This window comes from Cherax quadricarinatus, chromosome 59 (genome assembly GCF_038502225.1).
Source record: "Cherax quadricarinatus isolate ZL_2023a chromosome 59, ASM3850222v1, whole genome shotgun sequence".
NCBI classification, from domain to species: domain Eukaryota; kingdom Metazoa; phylum Arthropoda; class Malacostraca; order Decapoda; family Parastacidae; genus Cherax; species Cherax quadricarinatus.
The window spans coordinates 5,620,399-5,636,735 of NC_091350.1; the positions used below are offsets into that span (position 1 = coordinate 5,620,399).

At 41.2% G+C, this 16,337-nt stretch overlaps 1 protein-coding gene across 4 annotated transcripts in view; it reads left to right on the plus strand.

The window, feature by feature from the left end:
• The window catches only part of RanBP3 (ran-binding protein 3), a 58,589-nt gene that overhangs the window by 37,654 nt on the left and 4,598 nt on the right, over positions 1–16,337 (plus strand). For 3 of the 4 annotated variants that reach the window (XM_053791098.2, XM_070097672.1, XM_053791097.2), the window contains 3 exons: positions 221–364; positions 9,824–9,976; positions 10,419–10,514. In XM_053791098.2, coding sequence (XP_053647073.2) covers positions 221–364; positions 9,824–9,976; positions 10,419–10,514 — 393 coding nt within the window. Of the gene's footprint in view, positions 1–220; positions 365–9,823; positions 9,977–10,418; positions 10,515–16,337 lie in introns of those variants that run through there. The other variant, XR_008408503.2, reaches the window with a different exon arrangement.

The window sequence follows — 16,337 nt, forward strand, 5'->3', positions numbered from 1 at the left end:
TGATTTTTTTTTTTAATTTGGACACAATAATTTTGAATTTGGGGATCTTGACAGTGAAGGGGTTAAGTGGAAAAAAAAAAAAAAACAGAAAAAAATAAAAAAAAAGACTGTCATTTTATATATATGGATAAATAGTGCTTTATAACATCATTTACCAGAGATCAGATGCCCTATTTCCCCTCACTATCAGCAATGTCTCATGTGTGATCTCATCTTCCAGCCAAGTGAGGAAAGTACGTGGACAAGTGGGCAGTCCCTGGAAGAGTCATCACGGGAACTGACAGAGAAGGAGAAAAGTCAGAAACGGAAATTTGATCACGTTGAAGTTATCACAGGCGAGGAGAGCGAGTCAAATGTTCTACAGGTTTGTCCTAGTGTGCTTTAACCTGAAAAGTATTACAAATTTCAAACATGTGATCTTTTGTTGTTATTGTTGATAAAATTTAGTTATCATTGGGAAAGTGGAAAAGAATTCTTCCTTGTGGGCTGTGGTTGTCATAAGAGGCAAATAAAATACTGGGAGCAAGGGGCTAGTAACCCCCATACTGTATACATTATTAAATTTAGAGAGAAACTTTTGATTTTCTTTTTATGTCATCTTTCCTCTACTAAACATAGGTGGTTTGAGACAAGGAAATAGTTTGTATTTTGTTATTATTTTCACTGAAACATATTAAGCGCATTTAGCACAGAAAAATCCAATAGGTGGAAAAATAATTTCATGTACCACTTGAAGCTCATCCTGACACTTTCCACAGAGCCAGTTTTTCATGTCACATTTATATCTACCAAACACATTGGTAATGTAGTCAATGACTATAAGTGGTCTCACAATAGGTTCATCTGTTTGGCAGTCAACCCTTCTAGTTTCCTTCATCTGAGGTTGTTGATTGTGTACAGTCGTCAACATTATTACCTCTCTTTTTGTCATGTCATTGGTATGAGATACCCACACATTGGTATCCAAAGTTATAGTGAATGATGGCATATGTTTTCTGTTTCCTCTCACTGTCCTGTACATGTCTATTGTTTACCTTGAGGAAATCACAAACCAGCAGCACCAACACCAGTTGTTGTCACAGCTGGTGTTGGTGCTGCATGTCATTTTCTGATAGCAATGAAAGCACCATCATTGTCACAATCACTGTCTCCTACAGCAGTATCATGCTCTCTAAATGTCTTACCATAGAACAATGAGACAGCACACGAATGAGAGCTAAACCTAGTGCGATGCTGCATGGTGTTCATTTCAAAGGAGAAAATTCAGCATCACTATTACTGGAATCATCATTCTCATCCTCATACATATATTCCTCTCCACTGTCATCACTCCAGTCACTATCCAGATCAGGGGTAAAAAGCTGTTGGCATCCACTTTATGGGCAAGACCAAAGGTGGAAGGCACTGCTATATCTAGGGTTGAACTAGCAGTTCCTTCTTTCCTGGTCATACTACCATTGCTGTCCCCTTCAAAACCTGAAAAAATGCTGTATTATTATCATCCTCAGTGTCACTGGTTTTGGAATTGAATGTAATTTTCCGGATTTCGCTGCAAGAAAGGTTGGAGTGTCGACCAGCTATAGGCAGGAGGACATGACATTGTTTTTATTAGCTATTCAGGCTCTAACTTCAGTACTACCTCAGGAAATTTGGTCCTCTTCATAGGTAATGATTTTTGCAGTTGCTTGTGCTGACAGGTGTCTTGCCCCTTACAGTATGCAGTTGACTGTGCATCTCAGTGGGCTACCTCACATGACTTCAGATTCTCAGTGTCTGTAAATAACTATTATATTTACTGTATACCAATGGTTCTAAATCTTCTGATGGTGTAGGATTTGCAACATTTTTTCCATATGGTGTAATACAGGGACACTTACTGGATTTATTTAGTATTTTCACAGCAGAGTTGCAGTAGACCCTTGAATAAGATCGTAGTTACATTCCTGAAAATGGCACTGTCTTAAAAAATAAAGCATTTAGCAAATTTAAGAATATGTGGAAAATCTAGGGTTATATTCTTGGGACCTCCATAAATACCAAAAAAAAAAAAAAAAAAAAAATTTTTTAAAGACGTTTTCTACTTTTTTGTAAAAGCCATTGCTTGTTGATCTAGAAATGTTATGTATCCATATCCTAAATAAGAATTTAAGCTTACTAAATAAACTTGCTGAGGCTTGGGAGAAGCTGGTGTTTGATGCATGGCATGATATTCTGTCCAAGGGAAAATGGAAAAGGGTAATATTACAAACTTATACACAATCATAACAGTATAAAATATGCAAAACAGTGACAAAGAATTGTACCATATCTTAAACTGTTTTCCTTGCTTGTAGAAGTTTTTGGAGACACTAGTCCTTTAACCTAGTTAAATGACTACTATGATCAGAGGTACCTGGGGCTCTCTTCTCTAGTGAATATTCTAAAATAAAATAGAAAAATAGTTGAACAGTAGACAGCTGTGGATATTCTGTTAGGTAATGATGCTTATGGGTTTTACTATACATTTTTCTTGTTTATAATAGCGACAAAGAGGAATTTTACCCCTACTTTAACCTCCATGTTCTCTTGATGTAGACATGTTTGGAGATGGTTATGTAGCTCATTTGCTCATGTTAAATGAGTATGTAAATATCTTCAGGAGTATACCTATTCAACCTCTTCAAGGGAGGCTCCTTGGCACGGTGAAGAGGCTCTTGGTCTGAGGAATTAGACCTTTTGGTCTCCTTCCTCAGACCAAACCTAATTACCCCACAATCCCTCCTTCCCTATCCCATCCCCCCTTTTCCCTTTCCTCCTACTCCTCTCTATCCCCTTCCTGTTTTCAGCCTTTGGGATTCTTCCCACAGGCACTCTAGTTCCTAGATAGGGGGAAGGGTACCGTGGTCCATTCCATTCCATTCCATTCCATAGAGGTCCAAAGTGGTGGTGTAGTTTGCCATAGAATCTGTATCACCTGGGGATGTCCCACTTCCTCTCCGATCTCCGGGGGGGGGTAGCTTTGGGTGCCTTTCGGGTGATGGGTGTATCTCTGGAAGCTGCCTTTTGAATTCTGGGGGGCAGTGGCCAAAGGAGGTATGCTTTCTGGCAGGTATCCGGTTGCCCTTTCTTTAGTCCACCAAGGTGGCTCGGTAGATGTGAAGTTGCTATCCCAGATTGCTGGTTTACTGGGATGAAGGGTAGGGTATGGCACAAGTTCCATGCTGCATCTGCACTACTTGAAGTGTTGGGGTCCTCCTGGGAGCAGAGGGGGACTTACAGCCCTTTCATTCCTCCTAGGTGCTATCACTCCATGCCCCCCCATCCCCCCCATTAAAGAAGTGACATAACCATGGAGTCCTAAGTCCATAAAACAGCTCCCCTGGGCCCCTTTCTGCTACCACACCTTGTTCCGGCCCTACCTCATTATTTGACCACTCTTCAGACATTTCTCATGCCCCTGTACCTCCTGCTGGTGCCACTTCGTCACCTGCTCCAGTTACCGGGGTTCCATCTGACTCCTTTGATACATCTGACCTCCGCACTTTTTTGACCATGCTTCCAGCTTCTCCCTCTACTGTGTGACGATTTTCGGACCACCTCCGGTCCCACACCTAAATGCCCAAGACCATTACCTGATGATACTACTACTCTTCCTTCTCATTCTGCCTAGAAAAGACCGGCACGACACTCCCTCCACATACACACTGTGTTTCAAAATACACAATGGACTAAGTTTTTTACTCTGTGACCGACTTCTGACTATCTTTTCGATCATAGTACAGTGGAACCTCAAAAATCGAACTTAATCCGTTCCAGGAGCTAGTTCTAAATTCGAAAAGTCTGAAATTCGAAGCAATATTTCCCATAAGAAATAATGGAAATACAGTTAATCCGTTCCAGAAACCCAAAAATATTCACACAAAAAATACATTTTATAGAGATTAATTACAGTTTTACATACAACAAATACTATAGTTTTTAAGTATGTATAGTAATACATATAAAATAAAAATTTTACTTACCTTTATTGAAGATTGGTGATGGCATCTGGAAGATAGGGAGGAGGAGAGAGGGAGTTGGGGTTAGTGTTTGGAAGGAGAATCCCCCTCCATGAGGACTTCAGGTAAAGCCCTCTCTGGGGTTACTTCCCTTCTCTGTCTTTTAATGCCACTAGGACCAGCTTGAGAGTCACTGGACCCCTGTCTCACAAAATAACTGTCCACAGTCCTCTGTTTCTGGCACCTCTTTAACATTTCCCTAAAATGGGACATGGTTCTGTCACTGAACTTGTTGCAAAGATGGCTTGTTTCAGCTTGCTCAGGGTGGTACTTCTGCACAAACATTTGGACATCATTCTACTTGGCACAAATCTCCTTAATCTTTGAAGAAGGCACCTCATCCACTCCCTATATTAACACCTTTCGCAACATCAGCTTCCATGATTTGTTCTTTCTTTGACAGGATAGAACCGATGGTCGACTTAGTTTTTCCCATACATCCTGGCAAGCTCAACAAGTCTCACACCACTCTCATACTTCTGTATTATTTCCTTCTTCACATCTATGGTGTTTCTCACTTTCTTTGCCACAGGGGTACCACTAGCAAGTTTCTTTGGGCCCATGGCAGCTTATTTCACAGTCCCATAAGCACTAAACACAACGAAATAATCGTAAAATGCGTGAATGAGAGTGCAGGTTAGTGTTCACTCAAGCATAAACAAAGCTAGACTGCTCACGGCGCCTGCGCGGGGACGCGGACAGAGCGAGCGGCAGACAGGTCCCGTACCCGGCGGTCCGAAAATAGGGGCGCGTTCGATAATAGGGACACAGTTTGTCCGAAAAAATGGTCCTATTTTTGATGCATTCGATTTTTGAGGTTCCACTGTATTAGCAAGGCCATGTTGGTCAAGATATATCCTTTCATGCTCTCGAGAGCGGTGCACGCATTGCCACGGTACAGAATGCTAGCCAAGCTCGTGATCTTTTTCTCCTTACAACCATAAATGCTGTTCCTGTAACTATTGAAAAACTTCATTCTCTCAGTTCTTTATAGTGGTACTGCCATTCTACCTCATACCATTGTCCAACGGCATTTCCAGATGTGGTGATGACATTCTGAAACTGCTTGAGCTCCAAGACCTCCCAATCCTCTAAGTAGACACTTATGTCCTTGTAGTGTATCTGCCCTGTCCCCTCCCAAGTTTCTTCCTCTTCTACCCCCTCCCAGGTCACTTCCTCTCCTGTCCCCTCCCAAGCTTCTTCTCCAGTTCCCTCTACCCTTTCGTCAGCCTCTGCTTTGGTACATTCCATAGTCACCTTGATCTTTACTCACCCTCCTCCTCCCATCTCCAGTATCATCCCACATACAACGTCCTTGTCCTCTGAAACGCTTGAAGCTATCTCCGAATATATTGAGGAGACTTGACCATTGATGGACAAAGATCCACCTCCTGTTCCTCCTCTTCACTCTTCTCCATCTGCACAACTCCTTTCTTCGCAGCATCCCAATCCTTCGCTGCTTGTGTGTTTTCCGCTGCCTTAACACGTGGACTTTTCTAACCCTTCTAGTTCGTAGATACCTCTACCTTCAGATTTCCCTGTATCTTTCTCTTCACAAATCATGGCTTATTTACAGTGGAATATCCATAGCCTCAGAGGTAACTGGGGTGAGCTTCAGATGTTGCTCTCCCAGTTTTTCCATTTGTGTTTGTTTACAAGAACCCAAATTACGCTCTGCTGTTATCCATCCCATCTCGGGCTATGTTTTATTATATTCATTGGATCCTTTTCCTGATGTAACCTTTAATGAATGTTCACTTTGTATACACACTGGTATTCCATACCATCAGCTCTTTGTTCATACTTTGCTGCATTACACTGCAGCCCACATCCACTTGAATAAGTGGTATACAATCTGTTCTTTGTATCTCTCTCCTCGGGCATTATGCCAGATGGTGCGTTTCTGTTTCTTCCTTACCGCCACCACTTCTGTTACTTGGTGATTTTAATGCTCACCATTTCCTAGGGGGGGTCTCACTGTGACTCCCACAGCATTCAGTTGGAGGCTTTTCTCGCATGTCTCCCCCTCCATGTTTTAAATACGGGTACTCCCACCCATTTTGGTCCTCATACTCATTCTCTCTCTTGCATTGATCTCTCAGTTTGCTCTTCCTTGACTGTACTAGACTTTACCTGGTCTCTCCTCCCGGAGTTGCATGACAGCGATCATTTTCCAATCATCCTTACTTCTCCTTCGTATTCACCACCTCCTCGTAGCCCACGCTGGCAGTTTGACTGAGTGAATGGGGACCTTTACTTGTGTCAAACTGCTTTTAATGAGGATTCTTCTTCATCCTCCATTAATGAGCTTTTACACCTCTTCTCGACCTCAGTGTTAACCGCAGCTTCACATTCTATACCCCAAACCTTGGGCAGGCATTCTCAGAGGTGAGTACCTTGGTGGTCTGCTTGTGCTTGGGCAGTGCACTTGAAATGCTCTGCATGGGGTAGGTACCGGTACAATAGAACCACAGTGCAACTTCTTGATTTTAAGAGCAGTCGTCCGCCATGTCATCCGTGACGCTAAATGCACTTGCTGGGATTATGTTTCTTCCATCATTTCGGCTTCCTCTATGAGTGCAGTCTGGAAAACAGTACGGAAACTGAGTGGTAAATACTCTCCTGTCCTGGCTCCTGTTCTTCGGGTTGCCAGTGTCACTATAGCAAACCCTCTTGACATTGCCACCGAAATTGGTAATCATCTTGTCTGTATCTCTCAGGGGCTCCATCTATGCCCTTTGTTTCTTTCCTCCAAGTTTGCCAGAGAGTTAGAGCCCTTAAACTTTTCTTCTATCAGAGAAGAATCTTATAATGTGCCTTTTACACTTCTGGAACTGGAGGCAACACTATCCATTTGCCGATCATCGACAGCTGGGCCTTACGGTATTCATATTCATATGCTACAGCTCTTGCATCAGTCGGCCCTTGTTGTCCTCTTCAGACTTTAATCTTATTTGATCATGAGGAGTTCTTCTTAAGCTGTGGAAATTTGCCATTGTTCTCCCTTTCCTCAAACCGGGTACTATGGGACATGATGCCTCCCACTATCGTCCCATTGCTCTTGCCAGTGCAGTTTGCAAGGTGATGGAACGTCTGGTAAATAGACGTTTGATGTGGTATTTAGAGATGCACAATAGTCTCCATTAGTCAATATGGCTTTCATAAAGGCTGTTCTACCATTGACCCCTTACTACACTTGGATACTTACATTCGTAATGCCTTTGTCAATAACCACTCAGTTATTGCCATCTTTTTTGACCTTGAGAAGGCATATGACACAACTTGGAGGTATAACATCTTGGCCCAGGCCCACTCCTTAGGCCTCCGAGGTAGTCTACCATTTTTCCTTAAGAACTTCTTAATTGAGGGACATTTTTGTGTTCGGGTTAATAATATGCTTTCCCCGGACTTTGTCCAAGTTGACGGTGTCCCCCAGGGATGTGTTCTGAGCACAACACTTTTTCTCCTTGCTATCAATGATCTGGCATCTATTCTTCCATCTAATATTTGGTCATCATTCTATGTTGATGACTTTGCTTTAGCTTGTGCAGGCACTGACTGTCACCTCATTGCAATTTCTCTCCAGGATGTGGTCAACCGTGTTTCCAATTGGGGCCACTACTCATGGGTTTAAATTTTCTAATACTAAAACTCGCCAAATTACTTTCACTAGATGTTCTGTCATTTCTGATCATCCACTGTACCTACATGGCTCGCGTATCTCAGAACGTGACAGTCAGGTTTCTCGGCCTTCTGTTTGACCATTGGTTACCCTGGAAACCTCACATTACCTCTCTGAAGGCAACTTTCATAGCCGGCTGAGCCTCTTTAAGACCCTCGCTCATTTTTCATGGGGTGCTGATCGTAGAACTCTCCTCTGACTACATTCAGCCCTAATTTTATCTAAACTCGACTATGGTGACTAGATATGGTCCAAGTTGGACCGAAACGTCGTCGTAAGCTTCTCTCTTTTATGTGTGAGTTATTTGTGTAGCAGCCTCTCCTGCAACTCTTTCTGGCCTTAATCCCATCCATCACCAGGGATTATGTTTATTTGTTGGTGCTTTTCACTCTTCACCGGTTGAGAGCCTCAATGCAGAGGCGAATATTCCATCCTTGACTGATCGCCATAATGCTCATTGCCTTCACTATTACGTTCGCTTTCATGACCTCCGCAATTCTTCAATATATAGAATAGTCACCGATGTTAGTAGACGTTCTTTTTATTCACCCCTGTTTACTCCGTCCCTTTTCTTTTCGCCTACATTCGCTCTACTTCTCCTCAGTTACCACCTTTCTATGTTCATGTAGCATCTCACTTTTCCCTACCCCCTTGTGAAGTTCCGACAGTTTGTGTCTGTTGTTTCCCACTGGCATGCGCAAAAGCCCAACTGCCTATGGTGGCTTCTCACTCTCTTTTTCTTAACCACTTCCGATCTCATTCTCATGCCATCACAATGTACACCGGTGGTTCCAAGTCTTTTGATGGCATTGGATTCACAGCAGTTTCAGGACAGCATCGTGTGAGAGCATTTATATCCTCAGTTAGCATTTTTATGGCTGAATTGTATGCCATTCTCGTAGCACTTATCCACATTGCATCTGTGCCTGTGTCACCACTTGTGGTCATTTCGGACTCCCTTAGTGCATTACAGGCTATAAGAAAATTTGATACACCTCATCCCCTGGTTCTTCGTATCCAACTTTGGTTATGCCATATCTCCAGCAAGCACAGAGATATTTTTAGTTTGGTCCCCGGTCCTGTTGATGTACAGGGCAATGAACAGGTAGACACTCCTGTGCAGTCAGCAGTACATGATCTCCCAGTTTCATATAGAGGTGTTCCATTCACAGGTTATTTTGCTGTAATTGCTACCCACCTTCGCACCCGTTGGCAACAACGTTGGTCTGATCTGCTATGTAACAAATTACATTCTATTAAACCAAGCACACGTATGTATAGGATTCTGGCCATCTTCTTGTCATCATTATTGAGGTTGGGAGACTACTCTTTCTTGTCTTTGCATCGGCCACACTTGTCTTACTCACAGGTATCTCATGGAGAGGTGCCCTGTTCCACTCTGGGCGAATTGTCAGGTTCCCGTTTCTGTTAGCCATATTCTGTTGGACTGCCCACCCTATCAACAAGCATGCAGAATTTACCTCCAGTGTCGTCACTGCTCTACTGCCCTTACTTTACCTTCCCTTCTTGCTGATGGACCCTCCTTTAACCCAGACTCTCTCGTTGACTTTTTGATAGCAACTGATACACTTCACAAACTGATGATGATGCCTCTAGCACTTCTCACAGCCCTTTCTGTCTCAATCTCTTGCTACCCTCTACCCTTACACTATCCACTGCCCTGTTGCACTCCATGACCTGATAGTAATCCCTCTCCCTCTTGCTACCCAATACCCTTGCTTCCTTCCCTACTCTGCTTCACTGTATGACCCTTGTAGGTTTAGCACTTCTTTTTGATTCTAATAATACCTACTCAAAGTTGCAAAGGAAATTAGAAAGCAAGAAACTGTTAAGCCCAATTGTATACAGTTTTTTTTTTTTTTTTACCACACTCACCATTGCTTATTCTCAGTACTTTCCAGAAATGCAGACATCACATTACAAATGATTCCCTGAACTGTAAACATTCCTACCTATATGGGGTCACTATGCAAACCATTTAGCACAAAGATGTTTATCTATAAAAGGTTTTAAAGTGAAGAAACAAATCGATGAGGTGGTGGTGGTAGTAGTTTCATAATTTCTGTTTGCACACTTTACACAGATGAATTGCAAGTTGTATGCCTGGGTAAATGGATCATGGCAGGAACGAGGTCGAGGTATCCTACGCCTTAATGACTGGGATGCAGGACAAGAGATACATTCCCGTCTCGTTATTCGCACACAAGGAACGCTAACTGTGATGCTTAACACTAAGGTTAGAAATTAAATATTTTGTATATTGAATGTTTTAATGCACATTTTTTATAGCTTAATTTATTTTTACTAGTATAGATTGTTTAGTCAGGATTTTGACTTTGAAATAGGACTCCTGGCCCCCCTCCCAACATCAGAGTCTTACTTGTGTGTTACAGGGTTTTCCAGTTTTTAATTTCTGCAGTGTCTCTGTAAGCCTCAAATGTAGCTATAGGTTGTGGCCAAAGTTTAAGTGTCTCAAAGGAAGTTACAACTTGGAACATCTTTAACAATTCTGGTGACTTGAGAAATGTATATGGTATCTTTATCTATTTGAATATGGTGTATTGTTTTTAGTGCTTAATTTCTAGGCTTTAAATTTATTATAATTTTGTGCAGCTAAATAACTGACAACATGAATGTTTTGTGTGTAAAAAGCAGATATGTAATATATTTCCATCCAGGTCTGGGCAGAGATGTCAATTGAACGTGCAAGCAGTAAAAGTGTGAGATTCACTGCACTTGATGCTGATGGCCAACCTAAAATCTTCCTGGCTATGGTATGAAAATGAGTGATATTTTTCGTTACTGCATGGCATTTAGAATATTAAATTTTCGAGAATGTGATAGCTGCGTAGGTAGTAAGTTGGTAAACAGCCGTCCTGCCAAGCGAGTGTGAAACAAGCCTGTAATTGTTCTACATGATGGTAGGGTTGCTGATGTCTTTTTTCTGTCTCGTAAACATTCAAGATTTCAGGTATGTCTTGCTACTTCTACTTACACTTAGGGCACACTACACTTGCATGTTCAAGAGCATGCACGTGCACACACAAACACTTTTTTTTTCAACAAGTTGGCCATCTTCCACCGAGGCAGGGTGGCCCAAAAAGAAAAAAAATCCCCAAAAAAGAAAATACTTTCATCATCGTTCAACACTTTCACCTCACTCGTACATAATCACTGTTTTGGAGAGGTGCCCAGATACAGCAGTTGAGAAGCATATATAAAGATATATAACATATCTCTCCAAACTTTCAATATCCCAAGTGCAGGCATAGTACTTCCCATTTCCAGTACTCAAGTCTGGCTATATAAAAATAACCGGTTTCCCTGAATCCCTTCACTAAATATTACCCTACTCACACTCCAACAGCTCGTCAGGTCCCAAAAACCATTCGTCTCCATTCACTCCTATCTAACACGCTCATGCGTGCTTGCTGGAAGTCCAAACCCCTTGCCCACAAAACCTCCTTTACCCCCTCTCTCTCCAACCTTTTCGAGGATGACCCCTACCCTGCCTTCCTTCCCCTACAGATTTATACGATCTCCATGTCATTCTACTTTGATCCATTCTCTCTACATGACCAAACCACCTCAACAACCCCTCTTCAGCTCTCTGACTAATACTTTTAGTAACTCCACACCTTCTCCTAATTTCCACACTCCGAATTTTCTGCATAATATTTACACCACACATTGCCCTTAGACAGGACATCTCCACCATCTCCACTGCCTCCAGCCGCCTCCTTGCTGCAACATTTACAACCCAAGCTTCACACCCATATAAGAGAGTTGGAACCACTATACTTTCATTCCCTTCTTTCCCTCCATAGATAAATTTTTTTGTCTCCACATATACCTCAACACACCACTTACCTTTTTTTCCTAATCAATTCTATGGTTAACCTCATCCTTCATAAACACATCCGCTGACACATCAACTCCCAAATATCTGAAAACATTCACTTCTTCAATACTCTCTCTCTCCAGTGTGATGTCCAATTTTTCTTTATCTAAATCATTTAATACCCTCATTACCTTACTCATATCTATGTTCACTTTCAACTTTCTACCTTTACACACTCTCCCAAACTCATCCACTAACCTTTGCAACTTTTCTTTAGAATCTTCCATAAGCACAGTATCATCAACAAATAGTAACTGTGTCAACTCCCATTTTGTATTTGATTCCCCATAATTTAATCCCACCCCTCTCCCAACACCCTAGCAGTTACTTCTTTTACAACTCCATCTGTAAATATATTAAACAACCATGGTGACATTACACATCCCTGTCTAAAACCTACTTTTACTGGGAAGTAATCTCCCTCTCTTCTACACATCCTAACCTGAGCCTCACTATCCTCATAAAAACTCTTTACAGCATTTAGTAACTTACTACCTATTCCATATACTTGCAACATCTGCCACATTGCTTCCCTGTCCACTGTACCATATAACGAGATTATTTGGTAAGCTGAAAGCGGGTGGTTAATGATACGTCTTCGGAGGCTTCTTTACTTTATTTGTAATGTAGTGGTGGGTACACAGGCTTGTGTGTTGTGCCCATGGCCTGGGTAGACCATGCTCACAAGGGAGAGACCTGGTAGGCCTTGTGTCTTCCTGCTTGGCCACTGTGTGAGTGAGAGCGTGTGGGACCAGCTTCCCACAGACTTGGAGCAGGCCCAGAGGGCAGCACTTTAGTGCTATGAAATATGAACTAAGCTTGCAGACAGCTTAGGCTGTCTGTGCAGACAGTACAGGCTGTCTACAATCATATGCCTTTTCTAAATCCATAAATGCAATAAAAACTTCCCTACCTTTATCTACATACTGTTCACATATATGCTTCAATTTAAACACTTGATCTACACATCCCCTACCCACTCTGAAACCTCCTTGCTCATCTGCAGTCCTACATTCTGTCTTACCTATAATTCTTTCAATTATAACCCTATCGTACACTTTTCCTGATATACTTGGTAAAAATTATAGAGTAATAAGTTTACTATCTCTTTTGTCCCCCTTCCCTTTATATAAAGGGACTATACATGCTTTCTGCCAATCCCTAGGTACCTTCCCCTCTTTCATACATTTATTAACCCTTTGACTGTCGCAACCCCCAATCCTGAGGTGTCTCCTGGTGTCGCAAAATTTAAAAAAAAAAATTATTATTTCTTATGAAATGATAGAGAATCTTTTCCCAATTGTAATGACACCAAAAAAACGAAATTTGATGGAAAACTGACGGAATTATGCTCTCGCGAAGTTAGCGACCTTGGCGCTGTTTACAAATCGGCGATTTCGCCCATTTTGAGCCCTATTTTCGGCTAATTCCATTGCTCCAGTCGCACAAACTCATAGCTATTTCTTTAGAACTCCATTTTTTCTATCGATTGAGTACAAGAAACTGCCCATTTACCGATTTCAACTACCTAATAATGTGGTCAGAAATTTGCAATTTGGCCAATTTCACTAAAACTAAAAAATATGACAATTTCAAAATAAGGTCCAGAATGAACAATGCAGACATTCTTGGCTCTAAAATAACATTTTCTTTGCTCATCAGTCATGTCTCCAGGCCCCTCTAATATTACTCTTGCTTTCTATTTTGAATTTTTATTCAAACAAAAAATAGAAGACTTACTATTATGCAGACTACTGCAATACTGTAATAATTGTATAAATAACATCAACCCATTCATGACTGCATATTAGAATGGCTAGTTGGACATTTATTGGACAATGGCATCATTTGTTTACTTTTGAACATTGGCAAAAATCAAACATTTCCCCTACTTTGAGCTCCATTTCTAGGTTCTTTTTATAGTAAAATCAATCAAAATCACCTCTATTTCTATAATATGTTTTCCATTCTATCAAATGAGACCAAGAAAACAAGAATACAACCATAAATACCATACGAAAATAGACCACAAAGTCGGCATTTTTAATTAAAAAAAACGTTCAGTCTTTTTTCTCATTATGCACTGCGTGCTCCAGGATTTTTTTTATATGGTGCACACTGACCACACAGACCCATTCTCTCACATGTGGTCCTACCAGCTTTCTCCTGCTTGATTTGAAGCCGCTAGAATTTATGAGTATATATACGTATATATACGTTAAGGTAGTAGGTTGGTAGACAGCAACCACCCAGGGAAGTACTACCGTCCTGCCAGATGACTGTGAAACAAAAACCTGTAACTGTTTTGCATGATGGTAGGATTGCTGGTTTCTTTTTCTGTCTCATAAACACGCTAAGATAACAGGGATATCTTGCTACTCCTACTTACACTTTGGTCACACTTCATAGACACGCACATGCATATATATATATATACATACATCTAGGTTTTTCTCCTTTTTCTAAATAGCTCTTGTTCTTTTTATTTCTTCTATTGTCCATGGGGAAGTGGAAAAGAATCTTTCCTCCGTAAGCCATGCGTGTCGTATGAGGCGACTAAAATGCCGGGAGCAATGGGCTAGTAACCCCTTCTCCTGTATACAATTACTAAAAAAGAGAAGAAGAAAAACTTTATAAAACTGGGTTGCTTAAATGTGCGTGGATGTAGTGCGGATGACAAGAAACAGATGATTGCTGATGTTATGAATGAAAAGAAGTTGGATGTCCTGGCCCTAAGCGAAACAAAGCTGAAGGGGGTAGGAGAGTTTCAGTGGGGGGAAATAAATGGGATTAAATCTGGAGTATCTGAGAGAGTTAGAGCAAAGGAAGGGGTAGCAGTAATGTTAAATGATCAGTTATGGAAGGAGAAAAGAGAATATGAATGTGTAAATTCAAGAATTATGTGGATTAAAGTAAAGGTTGGATGCGAGAAGTGGGTCATAATAAGCGTGTATGCACCTGGAGAAGAGAGGAATGCAGAGGAGAGAGAGAGATTTTGGGAGATGTTAAGTGAATGTATAGGAGCCTTTGAACCAAGTGAGAGAGTAATTGTGGTAGGGGACTTGAATGCTAAAGTAGGAGAAACTTTTAGAGAGGGTGTGGTAGGTAAGTTTGGGGTGCCAGGTGTAAATGATAATGGGAGCCCTTTGATTGAACTTTGTATAGAAAGGGGTTTAGTTATAGGTAATACATATTTTAAGAAAAAGAGGATAAATAAGTATACACGATATGATGTAGGGCGAAATGACAGTAGTTTGTTGGATTATGTATTGGTAGATAAAAGACTGTTGAGTAGACTTCAGGATGTACATGTTTATAGAGGGGCCACAGATATATCAGATCACTTTCTAGTTGTAGCTACACTGAGAGTAAAAGGTAGATGGGATACAAGGAGAATAGAAGCATCAGGGAAGAGAGAGGTAAAGGTTTATAAACTAAAAGAGGAGGCAGTTAGGGTAAGATATAAACAGCTATTGGAGGATAGATGGGCTAATGAGAGCATAGGCAATGGGGTCGAAGAGGTATGGGGTAGGTTTAAAAATGTAGTGTTAGAGTGTTCAGCAGAAGTTTGTGGTTACAGGAAAGTGGGTGCAGGAGGGAAGAGGAGCGATTGGTGGAATGATGATGTAAAGAGAGTAGTAAGGGAGAAAAAGTTAGCATATGAGAAGTTTTTACAAAGTAGAAGTGATGCAAGGAGGGAAGAGTATATGGAGAAAAAGAGAGAAGTTAAGAGAGTGGTGAAGCAATGTAAAAAGAGAGCAAATGAGAGAGTGGGTGAGATGTTATCAACAAATTTTGTTGAAAATAAGAAAAAGTTTTGGAGTGAGATTAACAAGTTAAGAAAGCCTAGAGAACAAATGGATTTGTCAGTTAAAAATAGGAGAGGAGAGTTATTAAATGGAGAGTTAGAGGTATTGGGAAGATGGAAGGAATATTTTGAGGAATTGTTAAATGTTGATGAAGATAGGGAAGCTGTGATTTCGTGTATAGGGCAAGGAGGAATAACATCTTGTAGGAGTGAGGAAGAGTCAGTTGTGAGTGTGGGGGAAGTTCGTGAGGCAGTAGGTAAAATGAAAGGGGGTAAGGCAGCCGGGATTGATGGGATAAAGATAGAAATGTTAAAAGCAGGTGGGGATATAGTTTTGGAGTGGTTGGTGCAATTATTTAATAAATGTATGGAAGAGGGTAAGGTACCTAGGGATTGGCAGAGAGCATGCATAGTTCCTTTGTATAAAGGCAAAGGGGATAAAAGAGAGTGCAAAAATTATAGGGGGATAAGTCTGTTGAGTGTACCTGGTAAAGTGTATGGTAGAGTTATAATTGAAAGAATTAAGAGTAAGACGGAGAATAGGATAGCAGATGAACAAGGAGGCTTTAGGAAAGGTAGGGGGTGTGTGGACCAGGTGTTTACAGTGAAACATATAAGTGAACAGTATTTAGATAAGGCTAAAGAGGTCTTTGTGGCATTTATGGATTTGGAAAAGGCGTATGACAGGGTGGATAGGGGGGCAATGTGGCAGATGTTGCAAGTGTATGGTGTAGGAGGTAGGTTACTGAAAGCAGTGAAGAGTTTTTACGAGGATAGTGAGGCTCAAGTTAGAGTATGTAGGAAAGAGGGGAATTTTTTCCCAGTAAAAGTAGGCCTTAGACAAGGATGTGTGATGTCACCGTGGTTGTTTAATATATTTATAGATGG